The sequence below is a fragment of the Meles meles genome, chromosome 3 (assembly GCF_922984935.1).
Source record: "Meles meles chromosome 3, mMelMel3.1 paternal haplotype, whole genome shotgun sequence".
NCBI lineage: Eukaryota > Metazoa > Chordata > Mammalia > Carnivora > Mustelidae > Meles > Meles meles.
Window position 1 is genome coordinate 88975502 of NC_060068.1, and position 23676 is coordinate 88999177.

The 23676-nt window shown below is 36.0% G+C and overlaps 1 protein-coding gene across 5 annotated transcripts in view; it reads left to right on the top strand.

Moving 5' to 3' along the window:
* The first annotated feature begins 3896 nt into the window (after positions 1-3896).
* Positions 3897-23676, top strand: part of ADAMTS6 (ADAM metallopeptidase with thrombospondin type 1 motif 6) — a 315702-nt gene continuing 295922 nt past the window's right edge. For 4 of the 5 annotated variants that reach the window (XR_006817804.1, XM_046000876.1, XM_046000879.1 and 1 more), the window contains exons 1-3: positions 8334-8945; positions 15903-16278; positions 18864-19228. Coding sequence is in view for 4 of the 5 variants with exons in the window: in XM_046000876.1 (XP_045856832.1) it covers positions 16182-16278; positions 18864-19228 (462 nt within the window). In the remaining variant the exon portion in view is untranslated. Of the gene's footprint in view, positions 3934-8333; positions 8946-15902; positions 16279-18863; positions 19229-23676 lie in introns of those variants that run through there. The other variant, XM_046000877.1, reaches the window with a different exon arrangement.

The following is a 23676-nucleotide window of genomic DNA, read 5'->3' on the forward strand; positions in this document are numbered from 1 at the left end:
CCAAATCCTGCATCTGGCTTCCTGCTCTGTGGGGAGCCTGCTTCTCCTTCTGGTTGCTGCTCCCTTTGCTTGAGCTCTCTCTCTGTCAAATAAGTAAATAAAATCTTTTAAAAAATAGAGAATGATGAATAAGTAATATTTGAATAGATAAGAGCTGAAAAATTTTCAGTATGCAAAACAACTCAGAAAAACATGTTCACAGAATACTGTGCAAGATAAGTAAAGGTAAAACCACATCATGAAATAGTTTAGTGAAACTGCAAAACATCAAGGACAAAGAGTTTTCAAAGATAGTAAGGAGAAAAGATAGGTTAGCAAGATAGAAATAGCACTTACCTTTAATCTGCAACAATCTGCAATAATAGATATTGATGCTGAGGGGGGGAAAAAGCCATCAGCCTAGAATTCTATAACTGGCTGAACTATTATTCAAGAATGAGGACAAAACAGATTTTCTGACATGAAAACTGAAAACCTTTCCTGCTGCACACTGTCCCTAAAAGAACTGTTAGTGAACATACTTCAACAAGGAGAGAAGCTAACTTAGGAGGAGGGTGGAGGATAAAAGCAGCACAGAAATTTTAATATTAGTTATGAAAGGAAGACATGTAGAAAGAAAATGTTTCTGGAAAAGATTTTGCAAGGATGTCTACTTTGGAACATCTGGTTATTCAGATAAAAATTACAGCCTGTGTTTAAAGGAAAAAAAAAAATCCCTCCAAGCTTTCCAAGTTTGCATTAGCATGTTCATAGTGGGAAAAATTATCAATTTTTCTACATCATTTCTGTATACTATATACACATAAGTTGTGATATACCTTTAGGCATTAGAGTACAGAATAATTTTTTGGTAGAAAGTTAATTTATGGGAAATACTCAAGGTTTTTTTTGAAGACGGTGTTGGATTTTCCTCTTACTTCTGGCTTATTTAGGGTATAAAGTGTTCATTTTGAATGGAACATGAAATATATATTCTTATTTTCTAATGGCAACAGGACAAAGGGTTGTTTTTGCTTCAGGACAATTGCATGTAATAAACTTTACAAAGAGACTTAAACATAAAAGAAAAAAGTTAAAATGGGTTATATTAGAATTAGTAATTTCTGTGTAGAAAAAGGGTAAGTTCTTTTTTAAAGAGTTAGAAGGCATTGCATAGACTGGGAGAAAGTATTTACAGTATCTATATCCAACAAAGAACCCAAATCTGAAATATATAAGGAGTATTCTCAAAGTCAGTAAATAGATGACATTTATCCTAGTTAAAAATTGTACTGGTAAAAAAGACTTTAGAGACAATTCACAATCGAGAATGAATATTTTAAAAATGTTTTTAACAATAAAGAAGAGAGAGTCTTGGTCTGTTCAGGCTGTTCTAAAAAATACCACAAACCAGGTACTTATAAACAACAAATTTTTTTTTTTTTTTTTTTTTTTTTGTCACAGTTCTGGAGCCTGGAAATTTTATATCAGGATGCCAGCATGGTCAGGTGAGGGTCTTCTTTGTGGTTCCTTGCCAGTACCTTTCCACTATGTCCTCACATGGTGGAAGGGGTGAGGGATCTCATAAATCTCTTTTATAAGAACATTAATTCCATTTATGAGGGTTCTACCCTTCTGACTTAACCATCTCCCAAAAGCTCTACCTCCTCCTACCATCATATTGGTCGTTAGGATTTCAACATATGAATTTTGAGAGGGACACAAACATTTGGACCACAGCAGAGAGGAATTTTGATTTCTAAGATGAAATAAACATACTTTTCTGTATTTTTCCCACCAAAACTTTATATGTACATTATATGTACATATATGTACATATATGTGTAGAGCTCATTATATGTAGAGCTCCACACATCATATGTAGAATATGTGCTAAGAAACTGAAAAGTGGGCTGAAAAAACCATACTGACTAGAGACTTAGAGCATTTGGAGTTCCATTTTCTACATGGAAAAGACAAACTTGTTGATTTCTGTTTATGTCACATGAAGTTCATTTAGATATAGGAGTCATTGTTATCCCTGGGTGCTTTGGTGGCTCAGTTGGTTAAGCATCTAACTCTTGATTTCTGCTCAGGTCATGACCTCAGAGCCCTGAGATTGACTCCTGAGTTGGGCTATGTGGGAGACTTCTCTCCCCCTGCCCATCCCTCTGCTCAATCTCTCGCTCTCTAAAATAAATAAATAAATCTTTAACAAGCTTTGGCATGTAAATGGTCTTTAAAGTCATTGGGAAGGGGCACCTGGGTGGTTCAGTGGATTAAGCCTCTGCCTTTGGCCCAGGTCAAAATCTCAGGGTCCTGGGATGGGGCCGCATCAGGCACTCTGCTTGGCAAGGAGCCTGCTTCCCCCTCTCTCTCTGCCTGCCTCTCTGCCTACTTGTGATCTCTCTCTCTGTGTCAAATAAATAAAATCTTTAAAAAAGATAAATAAAGTCATTGGAATGCATACATTAATCAAAGGAAAAATTAGTCGATAAAGAATAGAATGGGTATCAGGACTCCTGGGCATTTTAATATTTAGTAACTTAGAAGGGAAGGAGGAAGTACCATTGGGGAAGTATGAAAACTAGAAGAGTACAGTGTGACAGAACCCACGGGAAGAAAATACAACATTTCCAGAAGTTGAGAGTCATAAATGAACTGAATGTTGCTGTGAGTTCAAGGAACAACCACAAAATTGAACAACTGACTGGCAACATGGATGTCAGAAAAATCCTTATTTAGACTTCACTGTGTTCTCTCCCATTTGGAGCACAAAGCATTGACAATATATATCACTAAATGATGTAATTTATTGCATTTTCTTTTATCACACTTTAATCTTGTTTTCCAGTTTGTGAATTTATTGAGAAAAGGAACCTTATATTTTTATACTCCTTAGCCTTTTGCCCAATGCTAATTGTTATTAGCATATTAGGGTTTAGTTTTTATCTCAGTGGTATGCTTTGGCTTCATCTTCTCCATTTTGAATGTTAGATATTCTTTGTATAGTATGCTATACATATCCATTAATTATACTTACCCTTTTAATATGTTTTTTCTTTCTGCTATTAATCGCATACCCTAAAAAAAAGGGAAGGGGGAGAAAGGACTGAGAGAGAGAGGGAGCAGACTCCCTGCAGGGAGCCCAATGTGGGGCTTAATCCCAGGACCTGAGTTCATGACTTGAGCCGAAGGCACTTAACTGACTGAGCCACCCAGGCACCCCAAGAAAGATTACTGTTACTTGTTATTACAGTTAATCTGGCAATTTCAGAAAATTCACAGTGCCAAAAAACAGTTTTAACTACTTACTATTTTCTTCTTTATTTACTTTTCTTATTTACTTTTTTCCGATTGACTTGTATCATGCTTAGTGAAATAAGTCAATCGGAAAAAAGTAAATAAGAAAAGTAAATAAAGAAGAAAATAGTAAGTAGTTAAAACTGTTTTTTGGCACTGTGAATTTTCTGAAATTGCCAGATTAACTGTAATAACAAGTAACAGTAATCTTTCTTGGGGTGCCTGGGTGGCTCAGTCAGTTAAGTGCCTTCGGCTCAAGTCATGAACTCAGGTCCTGGGATTAAGCCCCACATTGGGCTCCCTGCAGGGAGTCTGCTCCCTCTCTCTCTCAGTCCTTTCTCCCCCTTCCCTCCACTGCTTATGCTCTCTCTCTCTCAAATAAATAAATAAAATCTGAAAAAAATGGTAATCTTCCTTTGTTTTTGTAAAATTATAAATTATTCCCACAATACACATCAGAATAATAGATATTCATTACCTTGAATTAGTAGATTTTATCATTTTATGATAATTCCAGTTGTTTGGTTTTCAAATAAAATTTATAGTTTTAGTTGATGCCACTTTGTGCTCCTCCTTAGTCCTATTCTTTTCTCTCTTCCCCAGGTAACTATGATCTTCAAGAGACTGTATATTCTTCCTGTGAATGCTTTTGTAAGTTTGAAATACATATTTTATATATATGTTTATATAAATTGTACCATATTATGTACATCCTATCCCAGTTTGAATCAACATAGCTATTGCAATGTTTCGACTTAATGTTACATAATTTATTCATGTTGACATTTGTAGATTTAGTCCAATTTAGTAATTCCAAACCAACATGAAATCAGAATTCATTTCATTTTTCTACAAATACAAGCAAACAGTCTAATTTTAAGAAATGCCTTGGTTTTATGAGGCACCTGGGTGGCTCAGTTGGTTAAGTGTTTGCCCTCAGCTCAGGTCATCATCCCAGGGTCCTGGGATCAAGTCCTTCATCGGGCTCTCTGCTTCGTAGGGAGCCTGCTTCTCTCTCTACCTCTGCCTCTCTGTCTCTCATGAATAAATAAATTTTTAAAAATCTTTTAAAAATGCCTTTGTTTTTACCTAAAAAATTAAATCTATGTCTATCTACCAACAAATAAAGAAGATGTGGTATTTATATACAGTGGAACATTACTCAGCCATAAGAAAGAATGAAATCTTGCCATTTGCAATGACATGGGTGGAGCTAGAGTGTATTATGCTAAGTGGGATAAGTCAGTCAGAGAAAGACAAATACCATATGATCTCACTCACATGTGGAATTTAAGAAAGAAAATAGATGAATATATGGGAAAGGGGGAAAGAAAAATAGGAGAGAGGGAAACAAGCCATAAGAGACTCTTAACAATAGAGAACAAACTGAAGATTGATGGAGGGAGGTGTGTAGGGCATGGGCTAGATGGGTGATGGGTATTAAGGAGGGCACTTGTGATGAGCACTGGGTATTGTGTGTAGGTGACGAATCACTGAATTCTACTCCAGAAACCCAATATTGCACTGTGTTAACTGCCTAAAATCTAAGTTAAAAAAAAAAATTTTTAATCTAATTTACATGCGAACACACTAAAAACTGCAAGTTAAAAGTCCTTTCTTACCTCTAAAATTTCCTCAATCCTTATTCTTGGGCTCTCAAGCTCTTCTGCCTTTGCTTTTTATTCTTCTTTTTCAATTTCTGAAATACATACATACATACAGATAGACAGACATGTGTGTGTGCATACATACAAATTCCTTCCTTTTATTTTCCATTTATTCCATTCCTGAAAGGGCTCTGTGTACTTTGGTTTATTAAGACTTCTGGAGACTACTAGCAAAGCTTTTTTTAGGTGTAAGTAGGGAATTTGCTATCAACTCTACTCTATGATCTTCATTTCTTAGAGAAAGAAATGAAAACCTGTAGAGAAAATTTTTCAAAGAGTAAAGACTGGTCATTATAAAACTTTAAAAGAATTCTACTGCACCTTAAATTCATTCAGGGATTAATTTAAATTTGTTTCAAATAATTCAATTAGGAATTAATGCTTGGGTATTGCACTAAAACATTTCCATGTTAACAGAAGTGCTATATGTGTTAAGATCCCAAGATATTATTATGGCATTTATATTGTAAGATAAAAAAGAAACAAGGGGGAAATGATAGGTTATAAGAGTTACATGGTCACATGGTTACATGGGCAAGTTCACTTTATGAAAAATTGTTAGACTGAACAATTTTCCTCATTTACATATGTATGTACTTTTCTGTGTGAATATTCTACTTCAATAAAAAGAGTTAAAAAGAGAGACATGAGATTGGTCAACCTAATGCAATATGTAGATCCTGATTAAAAAAAAGGGGGGGAGTTTTTTAGGCCTTTATTGACATTTGAGGACATCTGATATTTGCTGAAATTAAGGAAATATTCATTTTTAAAAAGATTTTATTTATTTATTTGACAGAGAGAGACATAGTGAGAGAGGGAACATAAGCAGGGGGAATGGGAGAGGGAGAAGCAGGTTTCCTGCTTAGCAGGGAGCCCAATGTGGGGCTGGATCCCAGAACTCTAGGATCATGGCCTGAGCCAAAGGCAGACACTTAACCATCTGAGCCTCCCAGGCACTCTGAAAATACTAATGTTTTAAGAGAAATAGTAGTATAGTAATGGTTATTATTTGTTTGTCCTTATATTTTGGAAACATAGGTAAGTATTTAATGGATGCAATGAAATGTTATCTGGGATTGGCCTCAAGATCGTCCAGGGGAGTGGAACAAATAATGGGAAAAAATTCTTCATGTGTTGACACCTGTTAAACCTGGATCATATATATTTTGGGGTTCGTTATATTCTTTACTTACATATGTGTTTGAATTTTCTGTAATGCAGTTACTTGTACACACACATGCATGCACATATAAAGCTAAACTGACACTTCATTTCTCATGCTAATAATGTTTTTCCCTTTCTCAAACTGTTTTTTTTTTTTTTTCCTTAACTCAGTCATTTGGAGGAGAAAAGGACTTTTGGAAATTTTCAATACTCTTTTTAGACGCAGGATGGCACTGTTCGAATAAGTAATTAGCCAATGTCCATTTCTCCTGGAATAGGCTACTTTTCCTTTACAATGTTAATACTTCCTAGGGCAGTTTGTCTTAGTTGAGAGTTAAAACTTTTCAGATAACATGCAGAGATGATCCTAGTTACACCTTAACTTTAGTTTCCTGTGCTGGCGGTATCTATCTAATACCAGTTTTTTAAAATTAACAATAAAGTTCACAACTACTTAAAGGGTGGTTTCATGCAAAAACAGTTCTGTGCCCACTCTTCTTACTTTTTGTTTTTACAATTATTGCTAGGGGATTGGTCATCCATGTATCTTAATGCAAATACATCTATCTGTCTATCTATAATATCTATCTATCTCTTTATGAATCCTCCTTATTTAAAACTATCAATGCCAACCACAGGACGTATTTCTACTTTTTAAATGGCATTGAGCCAAACACTACTGATTAAGATCAAGATGAGTACTATAGACTATAGACAAAAGCTTTCCCCTCCAACCCTCAGAAAAAGAATGGAAATAACTGTATTCTTGGACGTTCTCAGTCTGATTCATGCCTTCTTTTAGCCAACTATTCATGTATTCACCAGAAGAATTACACCTACTACCTCCGGTGTAGGAAGAAAAAAAAAATGTCAAATGAGCAATAATGTTAGCAGAAGCCTGAAACTCAAGAGCTGGTATTCAGAAACGTACTCCTCCCCTCCCCCTTCCCTCCGGTCCAATTCCCCTTTCTGATTCTGGCCATCGGAAATTGACTTGGCGTTAACAACCAACTGGAATTTCAAGGCGTCAATACCCCGCCCCCCCCAACCCGTGTCCCCCCCAGCTTCGGAAACTCTTAAACCTCTCCCTTCCCTACACTCAACCATAGAGACAGATAAATGATGCAGCAGATTACACCGCTGAAAGGCAACATTTGTCCTGAGCTATTTTCACATTTTTTCCTGTTTCCGATTTGTGTGCCAGACTTTTGTTTGCTTGCTCAGGACATGGAAAACATATTTGGGCATTTCCCCCACAGTTTAATGCCAATGGCTTTCTCCCAGCAAATGAAAGTGAAAGTGCTACGTTTTAGTGGTGTTTTATCCTTTAAAGTGTGTACTAGCAGCTGGTGTGTACGGAGATGTGTGGGTGGGACGGAGGGTGGGATTGGGAAGCTTGAAGAACCAGTTTTGAGGTTTTGTTTGTTTATCTTGAGATCGCAGCAGGGTTCCTGTTTTTTTCTCCCTTTTTTGGGGGTCTGACTTTGGATTTATTTTCATTTGGACAGTCATTGAGGTTTCATTCAATGTGCTGACTTAAAAAAATACACTCCACTTGTAGCTTTCCCCGGTTGCACTTTAAAACACCAGCCAGTCTCACCCTCATCTGGAAATAATGCAAGCTTCTCTTTCTTCCTCCTCCCCCACTTTTTGTTCCCCCCTTCTTTTAAAGCCCCACATAACCTGAAGTCGGTAATCAGATGGAAAATGTGCTGGTCTTAGTTTACTTTAGTCTACTCTCCCTGTTGGTGGCAATTTTACTTGTTGAGGTATATTGAAAAAACAGGCATTTTATGCATATGTAGCTACTGAGTCTTGAAATATGCCGCTGATCTAAGTTTGCTGTAAGTTTCCTTAAGAACACTTCATGTGCAACTTTCACTATTTTTGTTGCGTGGACTTAAAAAAACGCACGGAGAAGGACACCAGCGATCTTAACAGTGACATTAATTCATCTGAAGTCATTCATCCTCTCCCTCCCCGTTCCTTTTTCCAAGAAACAACTAATCACAAACCAGGCTAGAATTTCTAAAAAGAGGAGGAGGAAGAAAAAGAGGCGGAGTGGGGTAGGGGACTGAGTTTAGAAGGGCCAGAATTTCTCTCATTCACAGGGTGGAAAAGTTGACATTGTCTAAGCCCTTCTGAATGGCTGGTAGTTGGTTACCCTGATTGTACCTCTACCTCCCCTCCCCCTCCACGTGACGACCCAGGACACATGCGCACCCGACGCAGCCCGGCACATCTGCAGACTGACGTCAGTGTGCTCTGCCTCCGAGGAAAAGCTGCCAAAATTTTCTCCTGCTGCAATTCAAGTTGGCTGGGGGCCGGTAGTGAGATCTAGGGCTACTTCAACAAAACTTTGCTGCCCTTCCTGCTCCTCTTGTCTTCTTTTCTCTTGATACCCTTTGATGCTCTTCACATGTTATTTGCATAGCAAAGGCACTAAGCTGTCCAGGAAGAGAGGGCACCACTTCCACCCCCAATAAGCCTTTTTTTCCCCTTCCTTCTTTCTTTTTTTTCCTTTCCTTTTTTTGCAGAGGGGGGGTCGAGAGAGAAAGGGGATTTGCAAAGGCAGCATCTCTGGATGGTAGCCTGGATGTGTTGATGGCATCTCTTTTATTGCCAAATCGGAAAGTCCGTTCTCTAAAGCCCAGTTTAGCCAGACTATAGGGTTTTATTCTGGCTGCAGAATAAGTAACTGACTGCTGTGGCTTTGCAAAGGGGGGCAGAAAAAAAAGAGAGAGAGAGAGGGGAGAGAGTACGTGAGTCGTCCAGTGCAATCTCTATTGTTTGAAACTTACTTTTTATCAGAATTTGAAGATGAAAACGGTAAGGAAGACTTAAAAATATTCAATGAAACCGTTTTTGCTTTTTTTTTTTAAAAATTAAAACTTGTACTTTGCTTGTCTTCCGAATAACGCGTAGAAAACTTTTTCTCTGTGTGTATGTGTGCATGTGCGTGTGTGTGTGTTTTTAATGGCAATGAGTGAGCTTGACTGAACTCATTTTACAGATAGAAATCTTTTTAACTCCAGACTAGTCGGGGGTTGGAGAAATCTGGGTCTTGCAAGTATTTTATGATGCAAAAAATACACATCTATTATACGAATAGACATGTTTTGTAAAATATGACTTGATTATGATTATTGTGGTCTTTTAACTATCACCAAATAGTAACCGGGAAGGTAATAATGATGTGTATTTTTAAACTGATTTCTAGTTTTCTTAAAGAAAAACCTGCATTTTATAGTTTCATGTCAGTGTCTTAAGTAGTCAGACAAGTGCATATTTTATGCCTGGGCTCAGAGGGGAGAATTAATGTGCTAGCTATAGCCCCGATGCTCTAGGATATGTTAAGCTTTTAATAGGCTAATCAAAGAGATGGAAGCGTGTGTTTTTGATTTACTTTTGGCCACTTGGGACGACGTGCTAGACTCATAACCCTCCGGAGCCTTGAATATCTGGGTATGTCTGTGTATATGGTGTATGGGATCAAAGTTCAGGGATTGTTGGGGGCGGGGGGACAGTTGGAGTGCCAGAGGGGTTTTTGGAAAGCTGCCTTCTGATAATGTGTACTACAATTCCTGTCTTTGGTAATTTCTTTCCTTGTTGTACTAGAGGCAAAGAGAGTGAAAAAGCGCACTGAGAGGGAACAAGAGAGTGAGTTTCTTACTCTTGTTTTTATTTGAGCTGCCGGTGCAACGCGTTTGGGCCAAATGCCAACTGTCTGGGTCACACGCGTTTTATCCAAATAGATTTAGCGCTGCTGTCTGGAAATGGGCTGCTGAATGTTAACTTTAGGATCAACTCAACCAGGGCAGCTCAGACTATTACCCTCTGTCTGGGCGAAGTAGGATGGGGGGGCGAAGTGCAGAATGGAGGAGGAAAGGGGAAACTGAACCATTGCTTGGAACTTTTAAAAAGACACTGGAGTGTGATTTTCAGTATATTCTTTTATATTCAAATTTCTTCTGGTAATTTACTTTTCTTTCTTCCCTTTTATAGCTTATATTGATTAGACTAAAATGTAGGAATGACAGTTTTTTAAATTCATGACAGGGAAAGAAATGTAATGTAAAACTGGTGTATTTGAAGGAAATTGGGAAAATTAATTTTGGAAATAATTGTTTTCCTGTGTTTCACCAAAGTGGTAACTACAGTTCTGGTTTATGTTGATTTTGTGCTTAAGTGTGATCATTGGTGTTTTGGACTTCTGTAGAAAACATATAGAGGCAAATAACTTGATTTCAAACAAATCAAATGCATTCATCTGCCACAAATGGCAGCAAAAATAATCTATCTTGTGGTAGTAATATTTTTGTGATGCTCAAGGGGAAAAACCTCTAACCTCAAGACCTGAAATATTTTAATACTTTTCATGTCTGGGCCAATATGTGTAAGATTAATTTCTACTCTTGTCTACTCTTACCACTTCCTCTTCATTTCCTTAGCAACCACTAGTAGCTACTAGTGGATTAGGATGGATCTCTATGCGAAATCCTATCTTGTGTGTGAGTTTTATGAGAAAATAAAGAGAATTAACATATTAAGAAAATTAATAACACGTTCTTAGGAGAAGAAGAAAAGCCAGAAGAGGTGGATAGTTTTCTTGGTTCTACCAAAAGACAGTTGATTATCAACATTTCGTAATAGCCTCAGAAGAAAAAGGTGTTTCTGCTTTTCAACAGAGAAGTTATAATACAGATAATGTATTATACTTGCCATCTGGAAAAAACAGTTTGGGAATATATGTAATTTGGAGCTTGAATTTTGTAGAATGATGTTTTGTATGTTTGCTTTGGGCTCATTTGCTCTTCTTGATAGGTGAGTTTTGAGTGTTTTCAATTATACCTTGGGACACTAATCTCACAAAGTTTATAAATGATCTAGAAACCTTTGTACTTATAGCCTAGTAGTATCCTTGGCATATAGTAGATGATACTAAATGTTTGTTGAGAGAATAAATGGCAAAGGAAATGAGAAGTTAATTTTCACATATAAAAATTAAATACTTGAAGGGAACAGAGTGTTATTGCTTCCTCTGAAGACCAAATCAGCCTTAAAATAAACAACCAGAGTTAAGATGGATGAAAGAAGTTGAGTAGGGTGTTATACATGTTCTTTAGCTCCATAATAATAGTTCATGAGAGGAAATTATTACCTTGGCTACTCCCAGATCACTTGACTAGGAAGTAAAGATGATAAAGGAAAAAGACAAGTAAGAACCCTTCAACCAGGGAAACTACTGAGGCAGTACTGTAGAGCAAGTTGTCTGATCTTATTTCCACTTAGCTAGTGTACTTTTGATCCATGGAAGGAGGTAAATAACTTTAACTTTAACTTTACTAGCTGGTACATTTGTATTAGGGAAAAAAGCATATGTGAAATCAAAGAAAATGGAATTTTTGAATTTAAAATATTTGTAAGCCCAGTTATCATGACCTACATTCTTTATTATTTGCTCTAAAAGACAATACAATGTTATTGATTGATTCCTATCATCATATTTAACTATTCTACATTTTGCATGACATGCAAGAACATGAAACTATTTTTGAAGGAAGCCCTTTGAAAAGTATCATACTCTTTATGAATAAGATAAGGGGGGGGCTAATATTTCCTTAGTCATTAAAGTGAAGTGTGCGGACATTTTACATCATGTGTAATCTGATTTAATCGACAAGTCTTTATAAGGTAGATACCATTATCTTGGTTTTACTGATGAGGAAACACATCCAGAGAGGTTAAGTAACTTGGAGTCAAGCCAGAACTCTAAGCCTTTGTCCTTTCCACAACATAGTAATGCTATTCCTATACAATATAAAGAGTTAATAGATAATGATTTATGAATAGTTATGTAATATTTTAATGTTAGTTTGAATTCTGGAAACTATATTTGAAAAAGTCAGTGTTTATACACATTTCTTTATAATATCCAGATTAACCTCTCTAGCAGGTGTCAGAAAGTAGGTTAACTATTCATTTTTATTGTGTAGATAACTAAGAGAGGTTGTTATGTTAGTTGTTGTTGATTTTAGTTGACCTGGGTCAACTCATTTACTTATTAAAGTTTCTTCACTGGCTCCGGAAGATTGAGAAAAAAGTGGGGAGTGAGGATGGGTGTAAGAAAGGAGAAAGAAACTCAAATTTATTGCATGCCCATGTGCCAGGTACTGTAGCTAGTGGTGGAAACAAGATTTGGTTTAACTTTTTAAAGGTCCCGCTCTTTCTATTATGTACCAATACCACTTTTTACTACAAGTTCTTAAATCAAATGTTAGTCTACTTCTGGCCAAGTAGTTACATATTACTTTTTTTCTCAGTGGTACTTGTATACTTAATTTGGGCGTTTACTGGACAGTGGTGATAATTGTAAGAGTGGAGGTTACAAAACTGAAGAGTAAGAAATTTCTTGAGGAGAAAATAGGTGTTCCCTAAACCCAGACAACTTTAAGTTTGTCATTAGTTTCAGAACCCAGGAAAATGGGAAAAAAGGATGAAGGAGTCATACAAATATATCACCGCTAATAGAAAAGGAACTCAAATGTGTTAATGATATGTTTCTTCTTTAGAGGAAGATTAAGGCATATATGGGACTTATTTACTGTCAGACATTATTATGCAAAACACTCAAGCCATCTGGAGAGTGAATCTTATTTATGAAGTGACAGTTACACTTTTTTTTTTTTAAGGTTTTTTTATTTATTTGACAGACAGAGATCACAAGTAGGCAGAGGGGCAGGCAGAGAGAGAGGAGGAAGCAGGCTCCCTGCTGAGCAGAGAGCCCAATGTGGAGCTCTATCCCAGGACCCTGGGATCATTACCTGAGCTGAAGGCAGAGACTTTAACCCACTGAGCCACCCAGGCGCCCCATGACAGTTACACTTTAATATCTCATGGGAAGTTTTGGAATATGGACACTGTATGTAAGTAAGTAGGTTAGGAATAAAGATAACTGGATTCTTTCCTTTACTGTTATTGACTAATGGTGTGACTTAGTCTCTTTATAGATTTTTGCCTGAGTAAGCATATGTCTTAACTAAATCATTGTAGAAATAATTTTGAGATGAAACAATTATTGTGTGTAAAGTTGCTTAAAACTATTCACATTAATTAATTTAACCATTTATTATGATCATATTATTTGACAGTGGTTACATGGGACTACTGTTGAATATTCAAGTTAGAGTGCCTTAAACTGGAAGTATGATATGGTAGGAAGAATTTAGACTTAAGAGTCAGAGAGCCTTCCGTATGACTCTTGGCTCTGCTATTTTCTAGCTTTGTGACCACTAGGAGCTTCAACTGTCTGCTCTGTAAATTGGGAGCTGTATTGTTATCAATTCTTGCAAAAAAAAAAAATAGTCACCATAAACTTAGTGGCTTAAAAGAACACACATTTATTATCTCACAGTTGTCTAATTCAGGAAACTGGGCTTGATGTGGCTATGTTCTGTGCTTCAGGGTCTTTCATGAGGCTGCAATCAAGGTGTTGGCAAGGGCTCTGGTTACCAAAGAATGCTCGACTGGTGAGGGATCTGCTTCTAAACTCACATATTAGTGGGCAGGGTTCAGTTCTCAAAGGCCATTACATTGAGGGCCTTAGTTCCTTGTTAGTAGTTATTGGAAGGCTGCTCTCAGTTGCTTGCCATGTGAGCCCTTCTCTATGACAGCTGCCTTCATCAAAACTAAAAGGGAGAGAGTCTACTAGTAAGATAGAAATCAGAATTTTTTATAATATAATCATTGACATGACATTTTCTCAACACTTTATTAGTACAAGTTATTGGTACAAGCTATATTATTGGTACAAGTTATATATATTGGTTCAAGTTACTCAAGGGAAGGGAATTATGCAAGTGTGTGGATATCAGGAGGCAGGCTCACTGGGGCCATCCTAGAGGCTGCCTGACAAAGCAGCAATAATACCCACTTTATAAGATTGTCGTGAATACCAAAAGAAGTAACATATATTTAAAATTCTCTTCATTTTTGGTCTGACCTTAAACTAACTTTCTAGATATTACCTGTTAGACTTCTCCATAGGAACTAAACTTACTATTATTACTGAAATGACTTTCTATTTTTTTCTTCCCATCTAGACTTTGTAGACTCTATGTCTTTAATTTGCAATGATTGCTCCCATTGATTTGAACTGTGAAATTGTGTTCATCTTCCAGGGCCTATCTCAAATGCCACTTTTTAAATAAGCTTTTCTTGATCCATCCTTCTCCAATTCAGAGTCATTTCCCTCGTCTGATCTCCACAATGCCATTTCATAATTTCATTATGGCAAATATCAGTCTGCCTTGAATTTTTTTTCTTTCTTGCTTAGATTATGAACTCTCAAATGGCAAGGATTGTCTTTTAATTAATCTTTTCTGTAGCCTCGTAACAGCATTTTAAGAACATAGTAAAACATATTTGTTGATTAATAAATTAGTTTTTGTATAGAAGAAGTTTTAAATGATTGTAGTTGTTTTATCTGTTGTAATAACCAATATTTTTAGCACCATAGGGATGAAGTATTCCACATAAATTAATTTTTCAATCAACTACAAATATCCTCTTATATGCCTAAAGTGATTTTCTTTTAATCAGTATTTACTCATTCATTTACTCATTTTTTGGCCAACATATATGTAAACGTTTATTATTTAATCCCATACATTAGAAATACGGAATGAAAATCTTTCTAGTACATTTTTGTACTTCTCTATATTAGTAATGTTATATTATTAAAAACAATTTAATCTTTTATTCCTGACTCAAGCAGTGTTTTGAATATCAAATATTGAGCTATAACACAATAGGAACTGTAGACTATTTAAGGGCCATTTGCCTGTACCCCAAACTGTATTACTTTGGGGTTCTGCCACTAATTTCTAGTTTGTCTTTCTTTTTCTTCGGTTTTATGCTGTTAATGACGTAGTTTCTTAGTTCCTTTGCTCTTTTCTTCTAAAGTACTATGTGCTGGGAAATCAAGTAGTCACATATGCTAGCATTTGGTATGAAATGTAAATTCATGGACTGTGAGTTAGGTTGTGAGTGGAAAGGAAGTGCATGAGATAGCACAGGAAATCTGTTGTGATACCTGAAATGAGTTTTTAAGAATTCTTTCTTTTTCAGAAAATGAATTTCTTTCATTTTCACTTACATTCTAGATAGGTGAAGTTGTCTCATATGTATTCCTTTTAAAGTCATATAAGACTTAGAGATAAAATCAAGGGGTAAGGTAAATATGGCTTAAATTTTTAGAAGTTTATTTTGTGCTAGTGTCTGAGTGTTCACAGACCGCTGCTAAGTGTCACTCTGTATTTGCAGATATACTCTAAGAAAACATAATAAGTGTCTTGTATAGCAACAAATCAATCTTTAATATGAGTGTTCTAAAAAGCACATTAAGGAATGGGAATATATACTATTTATCTCTTACATAAAATGAATTTTGGTTGTGAAGTCACTTTACCTTTTATTTTATCGAAAGGAGGTTAGCCACTGTACCCACACATTTTTTCTTCAAAGCTTAAAAAAATAATTTTTATGATTTCACTTCAGATTCTTTATTTGATTAATAAGTAGCTCTGGCATTACCCTGCTTACCATTTAGGTTTCTGATTGTTTAGTCTTGTGAATGTTTTTAGACTATAAAGAACAACAATAGTGTAATTTAACTATATTAAATCATACTGTATTTTTTGTCTTTTGGTAAACATTCATCAATATAGTTCTGTCCCTACAGGATATTTTTCATTTAACATAAATTTTGTTTGTTTGTTTTTCTAGGTTAAAAAATGGCCATACTTTAGTAACTAATCAGCCAAATGCTTTGCTTGTGAAAATTTTACCATCATTCTTTTGTTTCCTTTTGGATTGAAAAAAATGAATCCAGATACAGAAGAAAGTATGAGATGTTGGAAAAAAGTACCTGTTGAACAGTGGAACATCTAATAATTTTCAAGAAATTTTACAGAAATAAAATTGTTATGCTTCGATTTTGGTATGATATTGACTCTCTAGCACATAGGTAGCCCTCCAAAAAAAAATCATCCAGTTTTCTAAATTATGGAAATTTTGTGGAAGACGTTGACCTGGATTTTGAGCCTCATCATGGCTTCATCGGAATTTCATAGTGACCACAGGCTTTCATATAGTTCTCAAGGTAGGAGTCCTGCTTCTGAAAGTGACAAAAAAATATTGCTATTAATTTGATGAGAAAAGATTTTGAATGTTTTCTCTGGGATATGTAGTGATAGGAGTGGAGGCCCACTGTATCAATACAGTGCTAGTTTCATAAATCTTGAGGGTTCTAAGTAGTCTAACTTGTTATACTAGTATTTAACATCTAGTGTATTTTACAGTTGACTGATCTTTCTTAGATGATAGACCCAGACCTCTTATTTTGAATCCTAAACTTTAACAAGCTCCTTTATTGCTAAGAGTTACAGGTAAGGTCATGTTCAAAGGGAATCCAAGGGTTTATGCTATAAAAGAGCAAAAAACTAGATGTATTCTGATACAAGGGCCCTCTAATATGGAAGCTTAGTGATAAAAATACTTTCCAAGCTTAAGAATTCTCATATAAGAACTAGAATCTGAGTAAAAGAGTAAGAGAGATAAGAAGTTCAACTTTTCAAACTCCATGGGTTCCTAATTTGAAGCCATCGAATTGAACTTTATTTATTTATTTATTTTTAAGATTTCATTTATTTATTTGAGAGACAGTGAGAGAGAGAGAGAGAGAGAGATAGCAATAGAGAACATGAGCTGGGAGGACAGGGAGAAACAGGTTCCCCACTGAGTAGGAAGCCCCATGGGGGGCTTGATCCCAGGACTCTGAGATTATGACCTGACCTGAAGGCAGAAGCTTAACAGACTGAGCCACCACAGAACTGAAACCAGACGCCATATAGAATTGAACTTTATATTATAGTAAAGATCTTAACAGAGATCCATGGAGTGAATGACATTTTGTTTTCCGTGGACATGGCCAATCTTTATAGATTTATTAAAATGCCTTTTTGATTGACCTCCCATGAATGTTTGGTAACCAATAATTTTTTGGTGTGGATGAGCCAAACTTTCAAGCCTTTCTATGTTGATGTATATATCTAGAAGTCTATATGTATACAAAGTGGCTCTCGAAGTTTTTTTTTTTTTAAGATTTTTATTTATTTATTTATAATAATAAATAAAACAGACAGAGATCACAAGTAGGCAGAGAGGCAGATTGGGGGGGGGGGGGAGAAGCAGACCCCCTGCCGAGCAGAGAGCCTGATGCGGGGCTTGATCCCAGGACTCCGAGACCATGACCTGAGCAGAGGCAGGTCTCAACCCACTGAGCCACCCAGGCGCCCCTCGAAGTTTATTAATAAAGTTGTAGCATTTAGTGTGAACTCTTACTTATAAGAGGTGAAATAAATACTGTCTTTTAATTTATTTCTGTTTGGTCATACTCTCATGGGAGTTTATATTTGTGGGTGAACTCCATGTACAGACAGTGAGGCAATGGACAGACATTTGGTTTCCCTTAGTGGTAAACCTCATTAAAGGAAGATGTGGTTAAGAAGGTAGATTGGAAATATTAAGTATACATTAAAGAGGAAAATATGTGTAATAATCCTTTAAATTTTTTGTCAATCTAATATTTCTAAACAGCTTTATTGAGATACAATAAATATATGATATGATTTACTTATATAAAGCACACCATTCAGTGGTTTAGAGTATATTTGCAGAGTTATGCAACCATTACCACAATCAATTTTAGAACATTTCAACACCCTAAAAGAAACCCTGTGCCCATTAACAATCACTCCCCAATTCTCTCCAAACCACTCTCCACCCCAGCCCTGAACAGCCTTAATCTACTTATGTCTTGAGATTTTCCTATTCTGAATATTTCCTACAAAAAGAATCACATAATATGTGGTCTTTTGTGATTGACTCCTTTCACTTTACATAATGTTTTTAGAATGTTAGATAATGAGCTTTAATAACGAAGGCAGTTATTATGAAGTTTCATTTATGTCATACATGTATCAGTTTTGTGTCGAATAGTATTCCATTGTATGAATATACCACATTTTATTTATTCATTCATTCATCAGTTGATAAACATTCAGATTATTTCTCCATTTTGGCTATTATGAATAATGCTGCTATGAACAGTCATGTACAACTTTTTGTGTGGATATGTGTTTTCATTTTCTCAGGTAAATACCTAGGAGTGGAATTGCTGGGCCCAATGGTAGTTCCATGTTCAACCTTCTGAGGAACTGCCAGACTGCTTTCCAAAGTGGCTTCTGTATTTTCCTTAAAAAATATTTCTATAAGGCTGTAGAAATTCAATATTAACTCTTTTGGATAACTTTAACAAACATTTTATCTGAGCTAAATTCTATTATTTTAAATATGTGTACTTTTCACTGTTTTTTATTTCACTATAAAATATTCCTATTTCCTATAAGAATTTAGCTTTTAAAATCCAGTAAGAAATAAATGTAAAAACAAAAAATAGTCTTTCAAACTAATTTTAAAATAATCCTATTTTGAGGAACAATTGGAACTTAATTCATCATTAGATTTTAAGCTTCATTTTGTTTAATATAACAGTTTTTATTCATATCTCACATATAATGATGCTGATATAGTTTTTTGTTGTTTATACTGCTACTTCTTCGTTCTGTTAAATTTTCTTTTCTTCCATGTGTTTTTTTCTGGATTCTCTGCCTTGTGATTACAAAGAGGAATTCCTGACTTATCTAGAACACTACCAGCTAACTATTCCAATAAGGGTTGATCAAAATGGAGCTTTTCTCAGCTTTACTGTGAAAAATGATAAACACTCCAGGAGAAGACGGAGTATGGACCCTATCGATCCACAGCAGGCAGTATCTAAGTTATTTTTTAAACTTTCAGCCTATGGCAAGCACTTTCACCTAAACTTAACTCTCAACACAGATTTCGTGTCCAAACATTTTACAGTAGAATATTGGGGGAAAGATGGACCCCAGTGGAAACATGATTTTTTAGACAACTGTCATTACACAGGATACTTGCAAGATCAACATAGTACAACTAAAGTGGCTTTAAGCAACTGTATTGGGTTGGTAAGTAGATGTTATAATTTTTAGTTTCTGATAGGGAAAAAATTCACAATGTAAATGTCTTTCTCCCATTAAGAATATACAGAGTTGGGTTAAGTAAGGAAGATAATAGTCTAAAATTTTTGTTATTTCTGCTGTCTTTGCTTTTGATAGCCCTTTGATAATGTTTGCATTAACTCTTCAAAGAATAATTTTTAGAACCATATATTATTTGTAGAATAAATTGAGCACATTGATTGCTAGTTTCTCTGTAAATGGTGTTGGGATTTATATAAAACAGATTTTTTTGGAATAAGAATAATCCAAAATAAATCTGTATTGAAACTTCTCATATATTAAAATGACACTTGCTATTATATATGATAGAAAAATACTGTTCCCAGTCATCAGCACTGCCATCTAAGTTTGGATACTCTTCTACATCTAAGCGGATAGCAGAGTGTCACCCATCTATTCTTTATCTTTTTTTTTTTTAAAGATTTTATTTATTTATTTGACAGAGAGAGAGATCACAATCAGGCAGAGAGGCAGTCAGAGAGAGAGGGGGAAGCAGGCTCCCTGCTGAGCAGAGAGCCCAATGTGGGCTTGATCCCAGGACCCGAAGATTATGACCTGAGCTGAAGGCAGAGGTTTAACCCACTGAACCACCCAGGTGCCCCTATTCTTTATCCTTTATTAAGACGTTCTGACTCTTGTTCTCTTTCCCTCTATTTTTTAATACCTTTTTGTTTTACTTTGCTTCCTATTGAAACTGCATGGCCCATGTTGACTACCTTTGGCTACTTAAGATGTGGTCTGCCAGGTTTGCCCACTGAAGTTACTGGTTTCTCCTTGGCAACTAATAATGAATTTGTGAGCAGATACTTTGAGACTATGTAAATACTCTGTTCCTCATCACACCTTTGCCCACCACACTTAGTAACTCCTGCATCTATTCTTATTTTGTTTTATGTTTCATTTTTAATCAAATGTAAAATGTAAACACTTTTTCTAAAAATCCCACTTTTCAAAGCGCCCCCCCTCTTTTTCAGTAGGCTCTGCACGTGATGTGGGGCTTGAACTCACAATCCTGAGATCAAGCTCGATTGGCTCTACAATTGAGCCAGCCAGGTACACTTCAAAGGCCCTTTTAACCAATTTTGTTTATAGTTGTAAATAATGTAAATATAGAGATAATTATTGTTTTCTAATCCTATTTTCTCACCCATTGTTTCAGTATTTCAACCCTTGCCCCATTCAAAGAAGACTTCCTAATATTATTACTGTTTGTCTGTTCAAAATAAAGTCACATTTTAGTTTGCTTTATATTTGAACCATGGCTTTCTTATCCAGGTTTTGTATTTCTGGAGTTTCTAATTACTGTTATTTTGTCTTATTGTGAAAAAAATCTTTTTTTTTTTAACCAAATGATCAGTATTATCCATTTCCTTAGTCTTTGTATCTATTACTTGGAATATATTCCATTCTTTGGAGGTACTTTTTTTCTTCCAATCTGTTGGTTAATTTCTTGAGCTATTGTACATCTCTCATATTGGGATTCTTTTTTCCTGGTTAGTTCTACATCTTCCTCTTTCTGAGTTTACATCCTGGTTTTATTGGAGAATATCTTCAAGTAATTATGTCAGAAAATGTGTCTGAGAAGTAAAATTTCTGAATCCTTACCTATTTGACCTTGAGAGCTTGTTTGGAGGTTCTAGCAGGGGAGCGCAGCTACTCGTATACCCTTGACCGAAGAACGGTCCTCTCCTCTATCGGGGAAGGTCGTCCTCTTCGACCGAGCGCGCAGCTTCGGGAGGGACGCACATGGAGCGGTGAGGGAGGAAGGGGACACCCGCCTAGCCAGCCAGATCAGCCGAATCAACCCTGGCGATCAATGGGGTGACAGATGTCGCAGCCAGATCGCCCTCACATCCCCTTACCTATTTGAAAGTTACTTTATGTTGCCCTCATATTTGGTTAATAATTTAGCTGGATGTGGAATTCTGGTTTCAAAAATCAGGGGCACCTGGGTGGCTCAGGTCATGATCCCACGGTCCTGGATCAGGACCTTCCTGGATCAGGACCTTCCTGCTCAGCAGGAAGCCTGCTTCTGCTTCTCCCTCTCCCACTCCCCTACTTGTATTCCCTCTCTCACTGTCTCTGTCTCTGTCAAATAAATAAATAAAATTTAAAAAAAAAATCATTTTCCTTCAGAACCATGGATGGTGGAATTGGGAAAGGGAAATATGGGGCATCAAATTTATAAGTATGATTTTATGTCTTAGGGAATGATTTAAGGATTTTTAAAAAATTATCACTGATTCATTTTGGGAGAATTTTGGGAAGCAGTCTGCTTCTTGTTCTTTTCTTTTTCTTTCCTAAGATTTTTCCTCAAGGAAAGTGATATGCTCTTCTCTTTATCCTTTCTATTTTAAGAAGTTTATAATAATGTCCTAAGCTGTGGATCTTTCTTCCTTATTCTTATTTGATATTTAATGGTTGCTTTCAATTTAAAGACACACCTTCAGCTTAGAGAAATTTAATAAATTATTTCCTCAATTTCTTTGTAATTGGTTCTTTACTTCCCTTGTCTTTCTCTTTTTCCTTCTTTTTCTATTTTGTTCTAAATTCTATGAGATCTCTCCAATTTTGCTTTCTTTTCCTTCAACTGATTTAAAAATTACAAGCAGTCATTCTTCTAATTTTCAAGAGATTTTCCTTTTTAATTGTTCCTTTCTTTACATTTTGTTCTTATTTTTTAGTTATGTCCACAGTTGCCTTTCTATATTTTCCCTTATTCACTTTTCCATTCACCAAATAGTTATAAGTACCGATCATATAATAGGCACTGATCTAGGTACTAGGAGTACAACACTAAACAAAAGAGAAATTCTTGTCATCACAAAGCTTGCATTCTCGTGGAGGATATACATAATCAGATAAATAAATAAAAATCACAGTGGCTCAGTTGGTTAAGCGGCTGCCTTCGGCTCAGGTCATGATCCCGGGGTCCTGGGATTGAGTCCCGCATCAGGCTCCTTGCTCAGCAGGGAGCCTACTTCTGCCTGCCACTCTGCCTGCTTGTGTGTACTCTCTTTCTCTCTCTGGCAAATAAATAAAATCTTAAAAAAAAAAAAATCACAGTACGTTGGATAATGATAAGTTCTAAGAAGGAAAAAATACTGAGTGAAGACCTATGGAAAATAAGGAAGGTAAGCTAACATCTGAAGGAAAGGATTTCCAGGTGGAAATCTTTAAGTATGAAGATGTGAGCTAAGAGTGTTTGGGAGACAGCAAGAAGACTGCCCTGGCTGGAACTCATGAAAGAAAGGGAGTGTAATGGAAGGCGAGGTTGGAAAGAGAACTGCGGCCAGATGGTAGATTTTAGAAGACACAGGATCAAATCAATGATGACTCCAAGCTTGAGGCCTGGACAACTAGAGGAAAGCAGCCATGAATTGAGATAAGAAAGACTCAGGTATTAACTGAGATGGAAAACCTGGAGGAGGACCGTACTATGGGGGCAGTGTATATCTTAAATTCAGTTGGACTTGTTAAACTTGATATGTTGTATAACATATTGGATATGCAAGCCTGAAATTCAGGAGAGGGATATAAATCATGGAGCTATAAAATTGGGAATAATTAATATATAGATGACATTTAAAGCCAAGAGATTATATGAAATTGCTTAGGGTGAGGGAATATAGAGAGAATAAAGAAGAGATTAAAAAAAAAAAAAAAAAGAAGCTTAAGGAACAGAGCCTTTGGGCACTCCAGGAAGTTAGGGAGGTCAGAAAGATGATGAAGAGATAGCAAAGGATAATGAGATAAGAAAGTTAAAGGAAAACCAGACAAACATCCTAGAAGCTAAGAAAAGGAAGCATTTATTTCAAGAGAAAAATGCCGCCAAGTCAAAATAAGAGGACTGAAAACTGGCCGTTGGATTTATCGATGAGGAGGTTGTTGGTGACCTTGACAAGCAGTGCTGAAGTCATGGTGGCATATGGAATATAGACAAAAACCTGATGGAGCAGGTTTGAAAAGCAATGGGAGAAAAGAGGACATAGATAATTATTTTAAAGACTTTTTTGAAAAAGTAAATGATCAGTTGCTACAGGCAGAGTGGAATCAGACGAGGTTTTATTTTATTTGATAAAGATGAGAATGATTATATAGAGAAAAGAAAATTTCTCAAGTTCATCCATAAAAGAGGAAATAAAAGCGATTATATGATCATGAGGTGCAGGTAGGCAGATATTTGTGTTGTAGGAGTTTGCAGGAGGTTATATGATGTTTATTGGAATGGAAGATGGCAAGTTGAGTCATTAGGGATTAAGAGGAGACAAGAAATTATGGAATATTTATCCAGGAGAACAGGATACTGAATGTATTAGAGAAATGTAGTAAAATTGCTGTGAAGCATTAAGGACATTATTGAGATTATGGTTATGAATTTAAAGTGAGATTAC